The sequence below is a fragment of the Mirounga angustirostris genome, unplaced genomic scaffold, assembly GCF_029215605.1.
Source record: "Mirounga angustirostris isolate CCGP_5_RB_7025 unplaced genomic scaffold, mMirAng1.0.hap1 SCAF_16, whole genome shotgun sequence".
Classification (NCBI taxonomy): Eukaryota; Metazoa; Chordata; class Mammalia; order Carnivora; family Phocidae; genus Mirounga; species Mirounga angustirostris.
This window is the reverse complement of record NW_026991724.1, coordinates 45,481,729-45,504,265: the sequence shown is the minus strand read 5'-3', so window position 1 is coordinate 45,504,265 and position 22,537 is coordinate 45,481,729. Positions and strand designations below refer to the sequence as shown.

At 39.6% G+C, this 22,537-nt stretch overlaps 1 protein-coding gene across 16 annotated transcripts in view; it reads right to left on the bottom strand.

The window, feature by feature from the left end:
- Nucleotides 1-22,537, bottom strand: part of LOC123855587 (zinc finger protein 573) — a 67,348-nt gene that overhangs the window by 21,910 nt on the left and 22,901 nt on the right. For 14 of the 16 annotated variants that reach the window (XM_064581308.1, XM_064581313.1, XM_064581314.1 and 11 more), the window contains one exon: nucleotides 4,343-6,360. In XM_064581308.1, coding sequence (XP_064437378.1) covers nucleotides 4,655-6,360 — 1,706 coding nt within the window. In that variant the 3' untranslated portion in view covers nucleotides 4,343-4,654. Of the gene's footprint in view, nucleotides 1-4,342; nucleotides 6,361-18,313; nucleotides 18,474-22,537 lie in introns of those variants that run through there. The other 2 variants (XM_064581322.1, XM_054511566.2) reach the window with 2 other exon arrangements.

Here is a 22,537-nt window from a genome sequence, read left to right as displayed (position 1 = left end):
GGAATTAGACAGGCAGGCAAGGTGGGTGGGTTGCAGGCTCACACCTGGCCCCAGGAGGGGGCGCCATGTGGTGGGGGCTGGCCCAGGCATGCCAAGGGGAGTACCAGAAGGGTGGCCCAGGCAGGCAGACCTACCAGAGGACCTGTAGGTTTGACCCTGAAAAGGTATCTAAGTCAGGTGCTGAGTGCCCAGGGCCAAAGCCTAGCCCAGAGAGGAAGGGTTGGGGCCTGGCTGGGGGCTAGCAGAGCCTAGGGGCCTCCCCGAGCTGGGCTGGAACTCAAGGCATGTCTGCCAGTTGGACTCAGGCAGCTCCTGGAGACAGACATGGAGGTAGAGGTTCTCTTCCAGGAGGTCCAGACACAAGCTGATCTGGTCCAACACCAAGCTGATGGCAGCATCTACTGCTTACCTGAAGCCATCATCCTTGCCTTTTCCTCTCCCCTGCACAGGCTTGCCCAGATCCGGGTTGGGGTGACATCTGGTTGGGGAGCCGAAAGGGCCTTACAACCATTGATAGGGTGCCTTTTACACCGACAGCCACCACCTGGCAGTAGGTGGAGGTGCCAGGTTGAATTTGAAGCTTTTTTTTTTTAGAGAGAGAGAATACACACGCGGGTACAGGATAAGAGGGGCAGGGGGTAAGGGAGAGAGAATCTTAAGTAGGCTCCACACCCAGTGAGGAGCCCCACTTGGGGCTCATCTCAGGACACTGAGATCATGACCTGAGCCAAAATCAAGAGTCCAGCTTAACCACCTGGGCCACCCAGGTGTCCCTGAAATTGAAGAATTCTAACAAATGTCAGGTGTGTGGAAAACTGTAAGTATTAATTAAATTTGGACTTTCTTAAGTTAAAATGCTTGTTATATTTCTATATTAACAGCCTGCAGAATCAAACAAGAGTAAAAATTTTTTGAAGTGATAAAAGAAAAAAAATGGATCAAGAAAGAATAGGTAAATGTGAAAGAAAACAAGAAATTAAGAGAAAAACAGAAAGAACATTAGGCAACTAAAAATGATTCATGTTTGTCAATAATCATTGGTAAATTAAATGGATTAATTCCATTAAACATCAATTTAAAAATTAAGGTCTCAATTTCATTATTGAGCCTCCACTGCACAAAATAAAACTTTGGGTTTTTTTCCTCCTGTTAAAAAAAATTAAGGGTTGGGGAATGGGTTAGCCTGGTGATGGGTATTAAAGAGGGCACCTATTGAATGGAGCACTGGGTGTTATACGCAAACAGTGAATCATGGAACACTGCATCAAAAAAAAATTAATTAAAAAAAATTAAAATAGGGGCACCTCGCTGGCTCAGTAGGTGGAGCGTGCTACTCTTGATCTTGGGGTTGTGAGTTTAAGCCCCACTTTGGGTGTGGAGATTACTTAAAAAATATAATCTTTAAAAAAATAAATAAAAATAAAAATCTGGGTGTAGGTGTTAAAAGGGTCACATCTAGGGGCGCCTGGGTGGCTCAGTCATTAAGCGTCTGCCTTCGGCTCAGGTCATGATCCCACGGTCCTGGGATCGAGTCCCGCATCGGGCTCCCTGCTCTGCAGGAAGCCTGCTTCTCCCTCTCCCACTCCCCCTGCTTGTATTCTCTCTCTCGTTGTCTCTCTGTCAAATAAATAAATAAAAGCTTTAAAAAAAAAAAAGGGTCACATCTAAAGCTTAAGGAGAGAGTGGCAATGAAAAAGATGATAAAAATTATATACCAGTTAAATACTTATAAAAGAAAGTTAACATAATTTTGGAGCAGACAAGATTAATATGGAAGGACGACTGGTGAATGTGGGCTGGACTTGACCTACTTACTGCTAATCAGGAGGATGAGGCAGAAGTGATTGCCAAGGCTAGATTATAGGATCACTTCTGAAAAAAGCCAATTATCCTGTCACAAGGACACTCAAGCAGCACATGGAGAGGTCCCCCTGGAGAGGAAATAACTTGCCGGGATGAACTTATCAGCCACAAAATGAAGCCATCTTCGAAAGCAGATCCTCCAACCCCCATCTATCTCTTTGAGATCTTCAATCCATGAGATACCTGGTGCCAGAACTCCTTCGCATATCTGCTCCTAAATTCCTGATCCACAGAAACTGTGAGAAGCAGACATACTTACTCAGATTTTCAGGTGGCCTGGAATGCAGCAAGAGAGAGGCTTCAGTTTTGAAGGGTGCAGTTTCAAAGAATTTGTGGATATATTTCTTAAAACACAACCACTGGTCCTCTGAGTATAAATTGGGGTTTTTTTTTGTCGGTTGTTTTGTTTTTAAAGATTTTATTTATTTATTTGACAGAGAGAGAGGGAACACAAGCAGGGGAGTGGGAGAGGGAGAAGCAGGCTTCCTGAGGAGCAGGGAGCCCGATGCGGAGCTCGATCCCAAGGCCCTGGGATCATGACCTGAGCTGAAGGCAGACCAGGATTTCCTCATGTAAATCAGGTCCACTGTGGATGAGGATGGCTTTCTCCTGACACTCTTTCTCTGTGCCAGAAGCCAATGTGAGTGAGCCACCTGGACCCGATCCTTCAGATGACTGAAATCTCATGAAAAACCCAATCCAGAAGTACTCAGCCAAGTCACTCCTGAATTTCTGACCCACAGAAACTGTGAGAGCTGTTGTGATGAGCCATCAAGATTTGGGGTAATTTGTAACACAGCCACTGATTATTATGGAAGGCTTTAGCCATTCATTAAATTAACAAAATTTTTAAAAAGATTTTATTTTATTTATTTGACAGAGAGAGTGAGTGAGAGTGCACAAGCAGGGAGAGCGACAGAGGGAGAGGGAGAAGTCCTCTCTGCTCAGCCGGAAGTCTCGAGACTTCCGGCTGAGCAGAGAGGCTGACGTGGGGCTCAATCCCAGGACCCTGGGATCATGACCGGAGCTGAAGGCAGATGCTTAACTGACTGAGCCACCCAGGCACCCCTAAACTAACAAACTTAATTGAAAATTCCATGCATGTTTTGGCATGAAAAAATTGAGGTTCCCATTTTTTTGTCTTAATTTGTCATTATTTTTTTAAAAAGTTTAATTCCAGTACAGTCAACATACAGTGTTATATTAGCTTCAGGTGTACAATATAGTGATTCAACAATTCTATACATTACTCAGTGCTCATCATGATAAGTGTTCTCTTAATCCCCTTCACCTATTTCCCTCATCCCCCCAGCCCCCAGAGTGGTAACCATCAGTTCGTTTTCTATAGTTAAGAGTCTTTTTTTTTTGGTTTGTCTATTTTTTCTTTGTTCATTTGTTTTGTTTCCTAAATTCCATGTATGAGTGAAATCATATGGTATTTGTCTTTCTCTGCCTGACTTATTTCACTTAGCATTATACCCTCTAGCTCAATCCACATCATTGCAAACAGCAAGATTTCATTCTTTTTTATGGCAAATATATATATATATATTTCACATCTTTATCCATTCATTTATTGATGGGCACTTGGGCTGCTTCCATAATTCGGCTATTGTAAATAATGCTACAATAAATATAGGGTGCATACACCTTTTCAAATTAGTGTTGTTGTATCCTTTTGGTAAATATCCAGTAGTGGAATTACTGGATCCTGTGATAATTCTATTTTTAATTTTTTCAGGAACCTCCATACTGTTTTGTTTTGTTTTTCCAGTGGCTGCACCAGTTTGCATTCCCACCAACAGTGCAAGAGGGTTCCTTTTTCTCCACATCCTTGCCAACACTGTTTCTTGTGTTGTTAATTTTAGCCATTCTGACAGGTGTGAGGTGATATCTCACTGTGGTTTTGATTTGCATTTTCCTGATGATGAGTGATGTTGAGCATCTTTGGCCATCTTATGTCTTCTTTGGAGAAATGTTTGTTCATGTCTTCTGCCCATTTTTAAATTGGATTGTTTTTTTGGTGTTGAGTTGTGTAAGTTTTTTGTATTTTTTGGATGCTAACCCTTTATTGGATTTGTCATTTGCAAATATATTCTCCAATTCTGTAGGTTGTTTCCTTTGCTGTGCAGAAGCTTTTTATTTTGATGTAGTCCCAGTAGTTTATTTTTGCTTTTGTTTCCCTTCCCTCAGGGGACCTATCTAGAAAAATGTTGCTATGGCCGATGTCAGAGAAATTACTGCCTGTGCTTTCTTCTAGGATTTTTACGGTTTTGGGTCTCACATTTAAGTCTTTAATCCATTTTGAGTTTATTTTTAGTGTCTAGTGTAAGAAAGTGGTCCTGTTTTCCCAGCATCATTTGTTGAAGAGACTTTTTCCCATTGCATGTTTTTGGCTCCTCTGTTGAAGATTAATTGACCATATAGCTGTGGGTTTATTTCTGGGCTCTATATTCTGTAACATTGGTCCGTGTGCCTATTTTTATGCCAGTACCACACTGTTTTGATTACTACAGCTTTGTAGTATATCTTGAAGTCTGGGATCATGATACTTCCAGTTTTATTCTTCTTTTTCAAGATTGCTTTGGCTATTCAGGGTTTAATTTGCTATTGTTTAAAGTCAAACATTCCATTAAAAGGGGAGTGACACTGACATCTTCATAAAGTGATAAGAACTACATTATGAATTCTCTCACCTGGTGAAGACATACGTATAAAGACTAATATTCAATTTCTCACCAGTGTGAACTGCCTGATGTTAAAAAAGTCTGGGCCATGCCTAAAGGCATTGTCACATTCCTATGTTCTTAGAATGCATTCCCTGATGTACTTTAAGGGCTGAACCATATCTGAAGGCTTTCCCACACTTTTTACACACATAGGGTTTTTCACCAGTATGAATTCTCTCATGTTGAACAAGGTTTGAAGCACGACTAAAGGCCTTCCCACATTCCTTACAGTCATAGGGTTTCCCACCAGTATGAATTTTCTGATGTTGTGTAAGATATCCATACATTTTAAAGGACTTCCCACATTTCTTACATTCATAGGGTTTCTTATCAGCATGAATACTCTGATGTGCGGTAAGGTGTGAACTACGTCTAAAGGTCTTCCCACATTCCTTACATTTAAAAGGTTTCTCGTCAGTATGAATACTCTGGTGTAGGGTAAGGTTTCTATAGAAAGTAAAGGTTTTCCTACATATCTTACACTCATAGGGTTTCACACCAGTATGGATTTTCTGATGTTGACTAAGATATCCATGCAAGCTAAAGGTCTTTCCACACTCTTTACATTCATAGGGTTTCTCACCACTATGAGTTTTCTGATGTTGAACAAGATTTGAGGCGGTACTATAGGCCTTCCCACATTCTTGACATTCAAAAAGTTTCTTACCAGTATGAATACTCTGATGTCGAGTAAGATTTCTATATAAAGTAAAGGTTTTTTTACACTCCTTACATTCAAAGTGTTTCACACCAGTATGAATTTTCTGATGTTGATGAAGGTATCCATATAAGCTAAAAGCCTTTCCACATTCCTTACATTCATGGGGCTTCTCACCAGTGTGAGTTTTCTGATGTTGAAAAAGTTTTGAGGCAGTACTATAGGCCTTCCCACACTGCCTACATTCAAAAAGTTTCTCACCAGTGTGAATACGCTGATGTCGAGTAAGATTTCTATACAAGGTAAAGGTTTTCTTACATTCCTTACATTCATATGGTTTCCCGCCTTTATGAATTCTCTGATGTAGAATAAGGTATGAGGCAGTGGTATAGCCCTTCCCACATTCTTTACATTCATATGGTTTTTTACCAGTATGAACACTCTGATGTACAGTAAGCTGATGACCTCTTTTAAAGGCCTTCCCACATTTCTCACATACATAAGGTTTCTCATCGGTATGGATTTGCCCATGTTCAACAAGGTTTGAGCGCCTACTAAAAGCCTTCCCACATTCTTGACATTTATAGGGTTTCTCACCGGTATGAATTCTTTGATGAATTCTAAGGTGTCCACCTTGACTAAAGGCCTTCCCACATTCCTGACATTCATAAGGCCTCCCTCCAGTGTGGATTCTCTCATGCTGAACAATGTGTGAGGCATAAATAAAGGCCTTCCCACATTCCCTACATTCATAGGTTTTCTCACCAGTGTGAAATCTCTGATGTACAGTAAGTTGATAACCACTTTTAAAGTTCTTCCCGCATTCTGTACATTCATAGGGTTTCTCACCAGTATGAAATCTCTGATGTAGGGTAAGTTGATAGCCACTACGAAAGTTCTTCCCACAGTCCTTGCATTCATAGGGTCTTCCACCAATATGAAACCTGTGATGTAGAATAAATTGATAGCCACTACTAAATTTCTTCTGACATTTCTTACATTCATAGAGTTTCTCGCTGTTGTATGTGCTCTGATGTTGTGTAGAAGATATATCTTTCTCATAAGTGGGCATTTCTACATAGCTGATTACCTCACAATGTAAATCCAAATCTGAAACAAAAGAAGAAAACAAAAAAATATTTGTATTTCTTATACTAGAGAACATGGAACTTCTACGACAGAAATATGAACCAATAATCATAATAAATGAAGGGCTTATTGAATTGTAAAATATGGTTATGAAATTTTTTTTTTTTAAAGATTTTATTTATTTATTTGAGAGAGAGAGAATGAGAGAGAGCACATGAGAGAGGGGAGGGTCAAAGGGAGAACCAGACTCCCCGCCGAGCAGGGAGCCCGATGCGGGACTCGATCCAAGGACTCCAGGATCATGACCTGAGCCGAAGGCAGTCGCTTAACCAACTGAGCCACCCAGGCGCCCGGTTATGAAATTTTTGAAAGGCCAAGAGTTCAGAGATGTATGTGAAATTATGTGAGATAGTGAAGTTACTGAAATTTAGGTGTGGGCCAGAATCTTTGGCAAGCTTGTTATAAATCTGATATCCTGGTTCTGTCAGAGACCAACTAAGTTAGAATTAAGAGGGAAAAAACCTTGGCATCTTTATTTTGAATCTTTCTACCACTGATTTAAATGCAGATCAAAGGTTAAGAATTTATCCTAAGTTTCTCTAGTGTTTCTCTTTACTCTTGGAATGTCCAAACACCGACTCCTTTGCCCCATCTCCTTTCACAGTCTTTTTTTTAAAAAGATTTTATTTGACAGAGAGAGCGAGAGCACAAGCAGGGGGAACAGTAGAGGGAGAGGGAGAAGCAGGCTCCCCGCTGAGCAGGGAGCTTGATGTGGGATTCCATCCCAGAACCCCGGATCACGACCTGAGCCGAAGGCAGACCCTTAACCATCTGAGCCACTGAGGTGCCCCCTTTCACATTCTCTCTTTTCAGCACTTAGGATATGGTACAATCTTCTCTTTCACTTGATGCTTTCCAAAGACTGTTTCATATGACAAGACTCCTTGGACCTGGGCACTTTGTAAGCTGATCCTTCTCATCCTTTAGTCTCAGGATAAATGTCCTATCCCTTAGAAAGGCTGCACCTGCTAACTCTAAGCATATCCATGTCTCTCTTTTTATGTTCTAGCACTTCATTACTTCCACCATCCCTTTGTTTCCAATTATGGTATCATTAGTTTCCTTATTTGATATTCTACTTACATTTCCCTAAACTTCCCCAAGAGCAGACTCTACAATCCTTCTTTTTTACTTTTTTTTTTTTTTAAGAATTTATTTATTTCTTTGACAGAGAGATAGAGAGAGCACAAGTAGGCAGAGTGGCAGGCAGAGGCAGGGGGAGAAGCAGACTCCCCGCTGAGCGGGGAGCCTGACGCAGGACTCAATCCCAGGACCCTGGGATCATGACCTAAGCCAAAGGCAGATGCTTAACTGACTGAGTCACCCAGGCACCCAGTCCCTCTTTTTTTTCATCACTGAATTATAAGGTTCTGATATATCAAGGTGCTAAATAATTGTTCTTACTTATCTTCAGTTGAGTTTTATTATTCCTTCTCCATTCTAAATATGCTAACTCTGTGTTGGTTCATATCCTTTTCATATCCTTTCTTCCTTTTCTTTATTTTCAAGGCCAGCCATCCTTGTACTTCCCAGTATTGTGATGCCTTTTCAGACAATCACAGATATGTACTTGAATGAAATAAGAAATTCCTTCCATTTGGAGATGCTGGAGAGAATCAAGAAATTAAAATGTGGGGTAAAGTCCTGGGATACCAGAGTGCCTGGGACTGTTAAAAGGAAATATCAGATATAAGCTGGAAGATGGCAATCCAGATTCAGGAAAAGACTCAGGAGTATCACTGCAGAATGAGGGGAGGTATGAGTCAAGGGCAAAGAGTATATGACTCAATTGGGGGATGTGTGTAAGAGGTGACATGATACATTCTCTGACCTCAAAAAATAACACTGAAAATAACAGCAACATTAGAAAACAAAAAGCACTTCATCTAAAAAATTAAAGGCTCTCTGCTAATTAAATGCACCAGCAGAGGCAGATTGGATACCCACACAAACTTTGACTTGGACGTCAAGACTAATGATGACCCATATACATCAGGAAGATGTGAAAAGATTTATTACTTATATAACAAGGCTTCCTAGAAAGAGCAGAGTGGTTCCCAAATAGGTCTGAAGAGGACTTTAGAGATTTGGAAGAGAATGACTTGGGGTTTTTTTTTGGTAGTTAGGGTGTGGGGCAGGGCTAAGGTTTCCTGGGCATGAGGTTTGCATGGTTTAAACTTTCCACAGGCACCAAAGTAGGCAGCTCTCAGGCTTTTTATCTGCTTACCCAAAAGTCGGGTAGAGACATGGGGCTTGAAAGCTGTCAGCAGTCAAAAATCAAAAATAGAGTCGGTATCTTTATTATACTGAGGAAATAAACAGTGAAACTAGAGAAATATAACCAGGCAAAAAATGAAAATACTACATTTCAGAAGGTACAATATTTAACCATAGTGCCCAGAGAAAAGTTGTCACCTCAACACAAATTAAATAAACAATTTATGAAAATGTTTAGAAAAAACATCAAAGTAAGCCAAAGGAAAGCAGAAAGTATAAAGATAAAAAACCCAGAATGTAGGGGCACCTGGGTGGCTCAGTCGTTAAGCGTCTGCCTTCGGCTCAGGTCATGATCCCGGGGTCCTGGGATCGAGCCCCGCATTGGGCTCCCTGCTCGGTGGGAGGCCTGCTTCTCCCTCCTCCACTCCCCCTGCTTGTGTTCCCTCTCTCGCTGTCTCTCTGTCAAATAAATAAATAAAATCTTAAAAAAACACAAAAAAACCCAGAATGTAATGAGTTTAGAAAAAGAAAATCAACACATAAATTAAAAAAGATATCTCTTGAGGGTGGCCTGGGTGGCTCAGCTGGTTAGCGTCCAACTCTGGATTTTGGCTCAGGTCATGATCTCAGGGTTGTAAGATCAAGCCCTGTGTTGGGCTCGGAGCTGGGCGTGAAGCCTGCTTAAAATTCTCCCTCCCGCTCCCTTTCCCCCCACCCCCACTCTCTAAGAAAACAAAAAAACCCAAAAAACAAAACAGAAAAACAAAAAGGTATCTCTTGGGAAAAAAAAAAAATCAACATATGAATGAATGTACACTAGCTAAACTAATCAAGAAAAGAGGGGAGAACAAACAAAAAATTAAGATATTATAAAAGTGAAAGACAAACATAAGAAAATATTGATCAAAATCAATCCTACAAAGGACAAAAATCTGAAACAGGTTAATTTTCAGGAAATAGAAAAAATGTCAAGGGCGCCTGGGTGGCTCAGTTGGTTAAGCGACTGCCTTCAGCTCAGGTCATGATTCTGGAGTCCCGGGATCGAGTCCCGCATCGGGCTCCCTGCTCAGCGGGGGGTCTGCTTCTCCCTCTGATCCTCCCCCGCTCATGCTCTCTGTCTCCCATTCTCTCTCTCAGATAAATAAATAAAATCTTTAAAAAAAAAAAAGAAAAAGAAAAAGAAAAAATGTCAAAAAGGCTAGTAGCAATAAGCACCCTGATCATTTACATTGTCATCTCTAAATACCTACTATTATGATCAGGGAACCCTTAAAGAAATGTTTAATTCCAAGAACGGGACAGGGAAGATACAAGATAATTCTCACAAATCTTGGGCCAAACACGTAAGGAAAATTTAAAAGATTTACGTTTTAGTTAAAAAACACATGCTTCTGAGTATTAACTTGTGTTTGGCCAATATTGTGAAAAAAAAGAAAAAATGATTATGTTGATTAAACATATTAAGTAAATGAAAGATAGATAATGGAGGAATCAAACTGTTAGCTTAATCGAGTTTTAACATTCCAAAACTAACAGTGCAATTCAATACATGTGTCTCTTGATAGAATACACATAATCACCTATGTGATGTACTTCAGCCAAAAATATTTAATGTGAATCTCTCAGGGCAGAAAATAATTCCCAATCTACAAAAATACAAAGAGTAGAGAATAAACAAATTGTATCATGGACAGTATTGAGATAAGTTCAAAAGATGGCAAATTTTGCAATTTAAGTGGCCTTGTCTCTTCAAAGTGTTAGTATCATAAATAAAGGGAATGTGTTAAATTAAGAGGGATTTCAGTGTATAATAACCAGATGGAATGCACAGTCTTGCATTGGGATACTGATTTGAACAAATCAAATTGGGCCAAATGGAGTAATAGGAATAGAATTTGGGTTTTGAAGATGCAATAAAATAAAAATGTCATAGAAACAGTAAGTAGGGGCGCCTGGGTGGCTCAGTTGGTTAAGCGACTGCCTTCAGCTCAGGTCATGATCCTGGAGTCCCGGGATCGAGTCCCGCATCGGGCTTCCTGCTCGGCAGGGAGTCTGCTTCTCCCTCTGACCCTCCTCCCTCTCATGCTCTCTGTCTCTCATGCTCTCTGTCTCAAATAAATAAAAAAAAAAAAAAAAGAAAAGAAACAGTAAGTAGAAAAATCACTGATAAAGAAATCAGGTTATAAAACAGTAAGACTATGGTGTCCCTTTGGTAAAAAGAAAAACATGTAGAGGCGTGTGTGTACTATATCCACTAAGGTGTTATAGTGGTAGGAATAAGATATTTTAATATTTATTTATTTATTTGACAGAGAGAGAGAGAGACAGCAAGAGAGGGAACACAAGCAGGGGGAATGGGAGAGGGAGAAGCAGGCTTCTTGCCGAGGAGGGAGCCCGATGTGGGACCCGATCCCAGGACCCTGGGATCATGACCTGAACCGAAGGCAGACACTTAACAACTGAGCCACCCAGGCGCCCCAAGATATTTTAATATTTAAAAAAAATCTTACCTGTCTCTATTTTCTAATTTTCTACAAAGCACATGGAAGATTGTTTAATAAGGGTTATTAATTTTGTGTTAATCTATTAACACAGCATGAAATAAACCAAATATCGACACAATCCAAAGTCTGAGTGGAACATTTAATAAAAAAATTAAATGTTTAATAATAAACATTTAATAAAGGATCTAGAACTTTGTGGCTATAAGCCAAATATTGCAGAATTCAGTTCCTTTTCAGTCACAGACAAATTACTTATAGAAATAGACCATAGGGCGCCTGGGTGGCTCAGTTGGTTAAGTGACTGCCTTCGGCTCAGGTCATGATCCCGGAGTCCCTGGATCGAGTCCCGCATCGGGCTCCCTGCTCAGCAGAGAGTCTGCTTCTCCCTCTGACCCTCCCCCCTCTCATGTGGTCTCTCTCTCTCATTCTCTCTCTCTCAAATAAATAAACAAAATCTTAAAAAAAAAAAAATAGACCAGAAACTGGGCTACAAAGCAAGTCTCAACAAATTTCAAAGGATCAAAATCATACAGATTATGTTGCCCGATCACAGGTTATGCTAGAAATCAATATGACAAAACCAACTAGATTATCAACATATATTGGGAAATTAAAAAGTGCTTGTAGTTGATCAATACACTACACAAACTGTACCCTATGATATAATTACAAACCTTAAAAAACAATGTTTTGACTGAAAGTTAAAGACAAAAGGAACTGCACGTAAGCACTACCAAGTTAGTAAATTTGTTTCTCGTGGGGATGGATGATGGATGGTGGAAGCCAGTTTTCTCACTGTCTGAGAAAAAAAGTAACAGATAAACAGGACAAGAAGGCTAGAATGCACCCTGAAATATGGGATGGGAGTTGGAGACGTCAGTATGAGCTCATGTTTAGCTTCATGTAGATATAGACAGATAGATACTAAAACAATTACAGTTACATGTCCATATACATGTATACACGCATTTATTAGGTTAGGTGGTGTAGAGGGCCCAGAGGCACGGGCATACCAACAGCAATGAGTATACCTAGCACCCCGATGTTGGTTTCTAAATACTATTTTCCAATAAAAGGAACCAGGGCTCTTAGGAGAAATGGCTGATTCTAGGACCAGGGAAGGGGAAAGAACAAAATGAATCTGAAAATCGTATCAGGAAAGAAATCCTCAAAAACCAAAAGGATAGGGATATTAATGGACACAGAAACCAATCCAAAAGAGCTATCAGTGTCCAAAGCAAAATAAAGAACATAACATGTAATTAGAACTCCAAGTATAAAATAAATATGAATGAGTCCACACTGAAATAAAGGGGGAGGAGACAAATCTTTTATACAGAATTCCAGATAAAATATATAGATTTTCTACCCTACAGAAGCTTAATCCCCAATCCTGCACCCCTACCCACAGGATGAGCTACACTTAGTGAGCTGCTTCTAAAGAATGGAGTATGAGGGGCGCCTGGGTAGCCCAGTCATTAAGCGTCTGCCTTCGGCTCAGGTCATGATCCCAAGGTCCTGGGATCAAGCCCCACATTGGGCTCCCTGCTCAGCGGGAAGCCTGCTTCTCCCTCTCCCACTCCCCCTGCTTGTGTTCCTTCTCTCACTGTGTCTCTCTCTGTCAAATAAATAAGTAAAATCTTAAAAAAGTAAAAATAGAGAGTGGAGTATGGAAAAGGAAAATAGTAACTTCGGAGTGGAGAAAAGTTAACATCACCAGTGACGTCACATGGATATCATGTACCCCTCATATGATGTGATGAAAAGGACATTTCACTTCTGTTGCAGTCTTTCTAAAAAACCCCTATCTCCAGTCTAATCATGAGAAAAACAACAGACCCAGATTAGGGGGTATTCTGAAGGATACCTGGCAGGGAAATTCCAGAAAGACAAGGAAAAATGAAAAACTGTCACAAACCAGGAGACACTGGGAGACATGACAAATTAATGCAATGTGCTACCCTAACTGGAAGGATCCTGGAAGAGAAAAATGACATTAATGGAAAAACCTGTGAAATATACAAATGAAGCCAAGAGTTTAGTTAATACCAATGTTATTTTCTTAGTTTTGACAAATGCATCTTAATGATGTAAGATGTTAACAATGGTAGAAATCAGGAGAGGTATAGACAGGAAGTCTATTATCTTAGTAATTTTCCATAAATCTAGAATCAATCTAAAATAAAGTTTACTAAAAAAAATAACCACACACAACCTCTGTAGTATTCTGGGCAAAAATGTTTAACCTTATTCTAATTATAAGAAGAAAACTTCAAACCTAGAACGCAGACATTCCATAAAAAAACGAAACTGGACACTACAAAATAACCAAACTCAAAGTGAAAAAAAAGGCAGGATAACAGTAAGATAAAAATCCTAACACCCAAATGCAGTGCAGTGTATGAATCTGGAATGAATCCTGGAAATAAATCTTACAAATGGTGTTTTTTGGAAAAAGTTCAAAAATTTAAATATGGACTCTATATTAGATGGTAAGGCTGAATTGCTATGATAATAATAGTGTGACTATAGGGACGCCTGGGTGGCTCAGTCGGTTAAGCGGCTGCCTTCGGCTCAGGTCATGATCTCAGGGTCTTGGGATCGAGTCCCGCATCAGGCTCCCTGCTCTGTGGGGAGCCTGCTTCTCCCTCTCCCTCTGCTTGTGCTCTCTCTGTCAAATAAATAAAATCTTAAAAAAAAAAAAATAGTGTGACTATATAGAAAAAAGCCTTTATTCTTAGGAGAGGCACACAGAAGTGTTTGAGAGGTGAAATTTAATGATTAACTGCTACTTACCATCAAGTGAGCCAAGAAGGAAGGTGCATATATAGAGAGAAAAAGGCAAAATGTTAATAACCAAAGTTAAATCTATGTGAAGGGTAATTAACTACATATGTATTTTTAATATTATCATTTGGCTTGGTAATTTTTAAAGACAAAAAGCTGGGAGAAAGAAAGAAAATAGTGAATCTAACAGTATTTTCTAAATTTCCATAGAGAAATTATTTTGAACCAAATTATAACATCTGCATCCATTTATATCTAATATAGTTAAAGTAGAAAAAATTTATGTAACAGATTTAAATACATATGAGAAAAGAAAACCTGAAAATTGACGATCTAAACATTTATTGCAAGAAGCTAGAAAGAGAGCAACAAAATGAAAACAGATTAGAAAGATAAAAGTACTTTTAAAAGATAGTGCCCACAAATTACACAGAAGATCCACAATGCCAAATATTGTATTTTAAAGCAATGTTCCTAATGTGATTCTCTCAAAACTAATAAAAGTAAAAGGAGACAGCAACAATATTCAATGCAGGAATTCCAGCTAACAGGGACCTCAGTTTTGGGCCATCTACATCTCACAAATGGAGTAAAATGACAGCATGAGAAAATGCCATTTGTTAATAACCTGGATGAAACACATACATCTCTACAAAACAGCCTCTACAAAATCAACAGACAGAAAACTTCAAAATCTAGCATTACATAATCTGAGTGAGTTTTAATATTTTAAAAATTTTGTTTTTTAAGTAATCTCTATCCCCAACGTGGGACTCAAATCCATGACCCTGAGGTCAAGAGTCACATGCTCTACTGACTGAGCCAGCCAGGCGCCCCAAACCAAGTAAGTTGTTTTTTTTTTTTTTAAAGATTTTATTTATTTATTTGACAGAGAGAATGAGAGAGAGAGCACATGAGAGGGGGGAGGGTCAGAGGGAGAAGCAGACTCCCTGCCGAGCAGGGAGCCCGATGCGGGACTCGATCCCGGGACTCCAGGATCATGACCTGAGCCGAAGGCAGTTGCTTAACCAACTGAGCCACCCAGGCGCCCAAACCAAGTAAGTTTAAAAAAAACACTACAGGGGTGCCTGGGTGGCTCAGTCAGTTAAGTGTCTGACTTCAGCTCAGGTCACGATCTTGGGGTCTGGGATTGAGCCCCACTTGGGCTGCCCACTCAGTGGGGAGTCCGGTTGTCCCTCCACCCCTCCCCCTGCTCGTGTTCTCTCTCTTTCTCTCCCTGAAATAAATCAATAAAATCTTTAAAAAAAAAGTGACTGGGTGACTGGGTGGCTTAGTCATTAAGCGTCTGCCTTCGGCTCAGGTCATGATCCCAGGGTCCTGGGATCAAGCCCCGCATCGGGCTCCCTGCTCCGCGGGAAGCCTGCTTCTCCCTCTCCCACTCCCCCTGCTTGTGTTCCCTCTCTCGCTGTGTCTCTGTCAAATAAATAAATAAAATCTTAAAAAAAAAAAAAAAAGTGAGGGCGCCTGGGTGGCTCAGTTGGTTAAGCGACTGCCTTCGGCTCAGATCATGATCCTGGAGTCCCTGGATCGAGTCCCGCATCGGGCTCCCTGCTCTGCAGGGAGTCTGCTTCTCCCTCTTCCACTCTCCGTTTGTGTTCCCTCTCTCGCTGTGTCTTTCTCTGTCAAATAAATAAAATCTTAAAAAAAAAAAAAAAAGTGACTCTTATTTCGGCTCAGGTCATGACCTCAGGGTTGTGAGACTGAGCTCTGTGTGGGGCTCACACGCTAGGTATGGAGCCTGCTTGAGATTCTCTTTCTCCCTCTCCCTCTGCCCCTCCCTTCCCCACCTCTGTCTCAAAAAAAACCCCAAAAAACCAAAACTACAATGGTAACTGAAGGCCCAGATGGTTTTTCTGGCATATTTCTTCAAAACTCTGAAAGCGGGGAGAAAGCATACATTCTCCTCAACATATTCATAAAGCCAATGTAACTGTTATATCCAACCTTAAAAAGGATAATAAAAAAGGAAGGTTACAGGCTAATCTCATTCACGAAACCTAAATAAAATATTAAAAATTCCAATCTAACAATATTGAAAAGGGATAATATATCAACACACCATGACCAGAACTAGACTTCAGAATTCAGTCAGTCAATAAATAGAATTCAACATAGAAAGAGAACAATGGAGAAAAAGAATCATATGATTATGTCAATAAATGTAGAAAGAATAACTCCTGAGAAAAATCTTAGCAATTATGTAAAGCAGAACCTCTTCTCTGTGAAAAATATTATATAAACCTTTAAAAACACACTTTAAAAAAAAAAGATTTTATTTATTTGAGAGAGAGCAAGAGCAAGCAGGGAGAGGGAGTGGGATAATCAAACTCTGCACTGAGCGCAGAGCCCAACTTGGAGCTTGATCTCAGGACCCTGAGACCATGACCTGAGCTGAAATCAAGAGTCTGACACTCAATGGACTGCGCCACCCAGGTGCCCCAAAAACGCACCCTTGGGGAGCCTGGCTGGCTCAGTCAAAAGAGCATGCAACTCTTGATTCTGGGTTGTGAGTTTGAGCCCCATTGGGTGTAGAGATTACATACACACATACATACATACATACATACATAAACTTTTATTTTTTATTTTTTTATTTTATTTTTTTTAAAGATTTTATTTATTTATTTGAGAGAGAGAATGAGAGAGCACATGAGAGGGGGGAGGGTCAGAGGGAGAAGCAGGCTCCCCGCTGAGCAGGGAGCCTGATGCGGGACTCGATCCCGGGACTCCAGGATCATGACCTGAGCCGAAGGCAGTTGCTTAACCAACTGAGCCACCCAGGCGCCCCCATACATAAACTTTTAAAAAAATAAGAAAACACACCCTCATTCTTAGGAGATGTTTGGTGAATGATTCATGGGTCAAGTCATGATACCTAAGACATGCCTTCAAATACCTCAATAAATGTGGTATAGAGAGAAATAAAGAAGATATGGCAAAATCTTATCAGTTGGTGATCTATGTAAATGTCATTTTCATTGTGAGGCTCTTTCAATAGTGTTGAATTTTACTTTTTTTTTTTTTTTAAGCAGGCTCCATGCCCAACATGGGGCTTGAACTCATGACCCTGAGATCAAGAGTTGTGTGCTCTACCAATTGAGCCAGCTAGGCACCCCTAATTTTACTATTTTTTTAAAAGATTTTATTTATTTGTCAGAGAGAGAGAGCACAAGCAGGGGAAGCTGCAGACAGAGGGAGAAGCAGGCTCCCTGCTGAGCAAGGAGCCCAATGCGGGACTCGATCCCAGAACCCTGGGATCATGACCTGGGCTGAAGGCAGACACTTAACCGACTGAGCCACCCAGGCGTCCCTACCTTAATTTTACTATTAAAGAGCAAGAAGAACCAACCGCCTTTCCTGGGCAAGTGTGGGGGTTTTCTTACAGATATTGGGAACTTTTGGTATCTTGACTTTAAGATAAACTAGGATGTGGATTTTATCTAGATTTACTACTTTTTCATTCCTTTGTCCTTTTTGAAGGAAATATTAGGAGAGAAGTCACAGAAGGCCATAACTGCTTTTACCCATAGAGCTAATGCTCCATAACTTGTTCCAGATCATTAAAAATGAAGGAAAACTTTCTAATTCTCTTGTAATTTTTATGAAAAAAATATTAATATCTAAACCTGATAAACGACATTAAAAGAAAATATGGGCCAAAATAACTTACGAATATCAAGAGAAAACATATAAAATATTAACAAAGAAGAATCCAAGCAAACAGGAGCTCAGGGATACTTCCACAACATAAAACACACACACACATCCTTAGTTCTAAAGCCGGTTTGTTAGGTGGGGAAACGCTACAGGCATTTCTGCCAAGATCAAGAACAAATCAAGGAAGCTGACTGTCTCTGCAACTATTCAAGACTGTACTAAAGATATTAGCCATTCAATTAGACAAGATAAATCAGAGGTAGAAAAGGAGGTAAAGAAGAAATAAAATTATCAAAAAAAATAAGATTATCACTATATCATAGATGGTGTAATAGTATATCAGGATATAAAATCAACTTACTAAAATCAAGGGTACCAATCTAAAACCAAAATTAAGAAAGAAATGCCATTTACAATCATACCAAAAAGAATAAAATATGTAGGAATAAATTGAAAAAAGAAGCGGGGCGCCTGGGTGGCTCAGTTGGTTAAGCGACTGCCTTCGGCTCAGGTCATGATCCTGGAGTCCCAGGATCGAGTCCCGCATCGGGCTCCCTGCTCGGCAGGGAGTCTGCTTCTCCCTCTGACCCCCCCCCTCATGTGCTCTCTCTCTCTCGCTCTCTCATTCTCTCTGTCTCAAATAAATAAAATCTTTAAAAAAAAAAGAAAAAAGAAGCTAAGATCTATACACTGACAATTTCAAAATATTGTGGAAAGACATTAAATACCTAAATAAAAGGAGAGACCTCTCAGGTTCATGAAAGACAATGCTTTTAAGATTGTGATGTTCCGGAAACTGATCAACAGATGCAATGCGATCCATATCAAAATGTCAACTGCTTTTGTTGCTGAAAATGATCATATGGAAATATAGGAGACTCCAAACAGCCAAAATAATCTTGAAGGAAAAAAAAGAGAAGAACAAAGTACAGTACTCACACTTCCTGATTTCAGAACTTACTACAATGCTACAATAAATCAAGACAGTATGGTGCTGGCATAAAGACAGATACATACATCAATGGAATATAATTCAGAGTCCAGAAATAAAATCTCCATTTATGATCAATTCATTCCTGGAAAGGGAGCCAACAAAATTCAATGGAGTCTTTTTAGCAGCAGTGAAGGAATAAGTGGATATTCATGTACAAAAGAATGAAGTTGGAACCTTACACTTTATAACACACATGAAAATTAACTCAAAGTGATCAAAGGCCTAAATGTCAGAGCTAAAACTAGTAACTTCTTAGAAAAATACATAACAGTAAATTCTTGAGACCTTGGATTACACAATGATTTCCTAAGTATGATACCAAAATCAAAACAACAAAAGAAATCATAAAGTGTAATAGAATATTATTCAGCCAGAATAAAAGAATGAAGTTGATATTATATTGATGAATCTCAAAAACACTATGAAAGAAGCCATTCACAAAAGGCTACATGTTGTATGATTCTATGTATATAAAATACTCCTGATAGTCAAATCTATAGAAAGTAGACTAGTGGTTACCAGAGGCTGAGAGTAGGGTATAGAGAGTGACTACTAATAGTTTTCAGATTTCTTTTTGGGGTGATAGAATTACATACTGGTGATGGTTGCACAAAATTGTGATTATATTAAAAAACACTGACTTGTTCCCTTTATTTTTTCAGATTTATTCATTCATTTATTTGAGAGAGAGAGAGCGTGCACGAGCAGGAGAGGGGCAGAGGGAAAGAATCTCGAGCTGACTCCCTGCTGAGTGTGGAGCCCTACACTATATAGGGCTCCATATCACTATGCTGAAATCATGACTTGAACTAATATCACTTGATCTTAGCCAAAAGGCTGAGAAGTGATGACTTGAGCCAATATCAAGAGTTGGATGGATGCTCAACCAACTGAGCCACCCAGGTGCCCCCTTGACTTGTTCAATTTAAAAGAATGATTTTAGGGGTGCCTGGGTAGCTCAGTCGGTTGGGTGTCTGCCTTCAGCTAGGGTCATGGTCCTGGGGTCCTGGGATCGAGCCCCACGTCGGGCTCCTTGCTTGGTGGGGAGCCTGGCTTCTCCCTCTCCCTCTGTCTGCTGTTTCCCCTGCTTGTACTTGCGTTCTGCCTCTCATCTCTCTCTGTGTGTGTCAAATAAATGAATAAAATCTTTTAAAAAAAAAAGAATGATTTTATGTTATGTAAATTATGTATCAATAAACCTGTTGAAAAAATTAAGTCTTCCTATTGGAAAACCATAACTAGGTAAAGGACAAAACGGTAGAAAAAAGGTAATTTATAACAGTAAAGAACATGATGAAGTATTTAGGGAAAATTAATAAACAGTATAAAGATCTCAGTTCTTCCTAAATTAATCTGTAAATTTAGTGCAATTCAAATAAAATACCAATAAGCTTTCCATGGAGTTAGAAAAGTTAATAATAGAGTTTACATGGAAAAACATTCAAAAATAGGCAGAAAAACATTGAAAATCTAAAAGGGGTGACTAGCCTTAACAAACACTAAAATGCGCTACAATATAACTGTAATAAAAGCAATGTGGTAGTGGTGCATGGATCCACAAATAGAAGAGAAAGCCCAGAAATAGACCCAAGAATATATGGAAATTTATTATATGATGAAGGTGACATTTCATTCTTTTAAAGATTTTATTTATTTGACAGAGAGACACAGTGAGAGAAGAAACACAAGCAGGGGGAGTGGGAGAGGGAGAAGCAGGCTTCCTGCTGAGCAGGGAGCCCAATGCGGGGCTTGATCCCAGGACCCTGGGATCATGACCTGAGCCGAAGGCAGACACCTAACAATTGAGCCACCCAGGTGTCCCAAAGGTGGCATTTCAAATGAAGGGAGCAAAGATGGATGTTTAAATGAATGGTGTTGGGACAACTGGGGTAGCCATGTGGGAAAAGATTTCATTAGATCCATACCTTACTTTATACATAAGAATAAACTCCAAATGGATTAGGGATTTAAATGTAAAATATAAAATCATACATGTGATAGAAGAAAAGATGTATATTTATCTTTAACCTTGAGATAGCTTCTAACCAAGACACAAAATTCAGAGATAATAAGAATGATGAATTTGACTATATTAAAAAATAAACTGCCATGGGACGCCTGGGTGGCTCAGTCGGCTAAGCATCTGCCTTCAGCTCAGGTCATGATCCCAGGGTCCTGGGATCGAGTCCCGCATTGGGCTCCCTGCTCAGCGGGAAGCCTGCTTCTCCCTCTGCCTCTGTCGCTCTCCCTGCTTGTGCTGTCTCTTTCTCTCTGACAAATAAATAAAATCTTAAAAAAAATAAAAAATAAAAAAAATAATAAACTGCCCCCTATCAAAATAACAAAAAAAAATTGAGAAACTGGGAGAAAATATTTACAACATACACTTCAGACAAAAGGCTAATACTCCTAATATATAAAAACACTTAAAAATTGAGGGATGGGGCGCCTCGGTGGCACAGTTGGTTAAGCGGCTGCCTTCGGCTCAGGTCATGATCCCAGTGTTCTGGGATCGAGCCCCCCATCAGGCTCCCTGCTCAGTGGGGAGTCTGCTTCTCCCTCTGCCCTTCACCCTGCTTGTGCTCTCTCTCACTTGCTCACTGTCTCTCAAATAAATAAATAAAATCTTTAAAAAAAAATTGAGGGACAAATGACAAAAAGCCAGATAGAAAAATGGGGGAGACACACAACCCCAATACTCATGAAATAGAGAGAATTGGCTCTTAAACATATGAAAAAAATTTTCACTCACAGAGAAAATGCAAATTGAAACAACGAGATACCATTTCTCACCTATCAGGTTTGTAAAAAATTAAAAGTATAACAGTACATTCTGTTGTTTTTATTGAAGAGTATTTCTCTTTTTAAAAAAATATTTATTTATTTGACAGAGAAAGAGATAGCATAAGCAGGGGGAGTGGCAGGCAGCGGGAGAAGCAGGCTCCCCACTGAGCAAGGAACCCAATGCGGGACTTGACTCCAGGACCCTGAACCGAAGGCAAATGTTTAATCGACTGAGCCACCCAGGTGGCCCCCAAGCCTCAAAATTCTTACCTAATTTCCATGAATTTTCCACTGTTGTATCTTGATCTTCACCCAATCCTAATCACATTGAAAGACTGGCCTTAAACCAAACTTCCAATTGTCAATAACATCCATCCTTGCATTTCCTCCTTTGAAATACTACCAATGCTCTTTATAGGTGGTGTTTTCCTTTACCACAGTAAGCAATAAGCTCAGTTCTGTCTGATATTTAGGGAGCCAGCATTCGATACTGAAAACAGATTATGTATACAAGACTGTCCAGAAAGCTGTCTTGCCAAAATATATATTATATAATATATATTTTAATATATGTTTAAATCTTAAAATATATTTATATATTTAAACTTTATATAGTAAATATATTTAAATTATATGTAAATATTTATGTATATATTTATATATTATATGATATAATATCATTATATATAGATAATCTAAATCTCATTATGCTTCTTGATCCCACTACTTATTTAGAGGATACAGAGAGGGGCGCCAGGGTGGCTCAGTCGTTAAGCGACTGCCTTCTGCTCAGGTCATGATTCCAGGGTCCTGGGATTGAGCCCCGAATCGGGCTCCCTGCTCCGCGGGATGCCTGCTTCTCCCTCTCCCACTCCCCCCTGCTTGTGTTCCCTCTCTTGCTGTCTCTCTCTCTGTCAAATAAATAAATAAAATCTTTAGAGCATACAGAGAAGTCAGAAAACAAGTTTAAGTAAATCTCAAAATGGCATCAGCAAAACAGAATGGAGGATGTTCCTTCAGCAAATAAATGGTTAAGAACAAAAGAGATGAAGAGGAAACTTAGAGATTAAAGAAGATTTTAAAAGCATATAAAGAGAAATACGTCAATCAGAGAAAGACATGTATCATATGACCTCACTGATATGAGGAATTCCTAATCTCAGGAAACAAACTG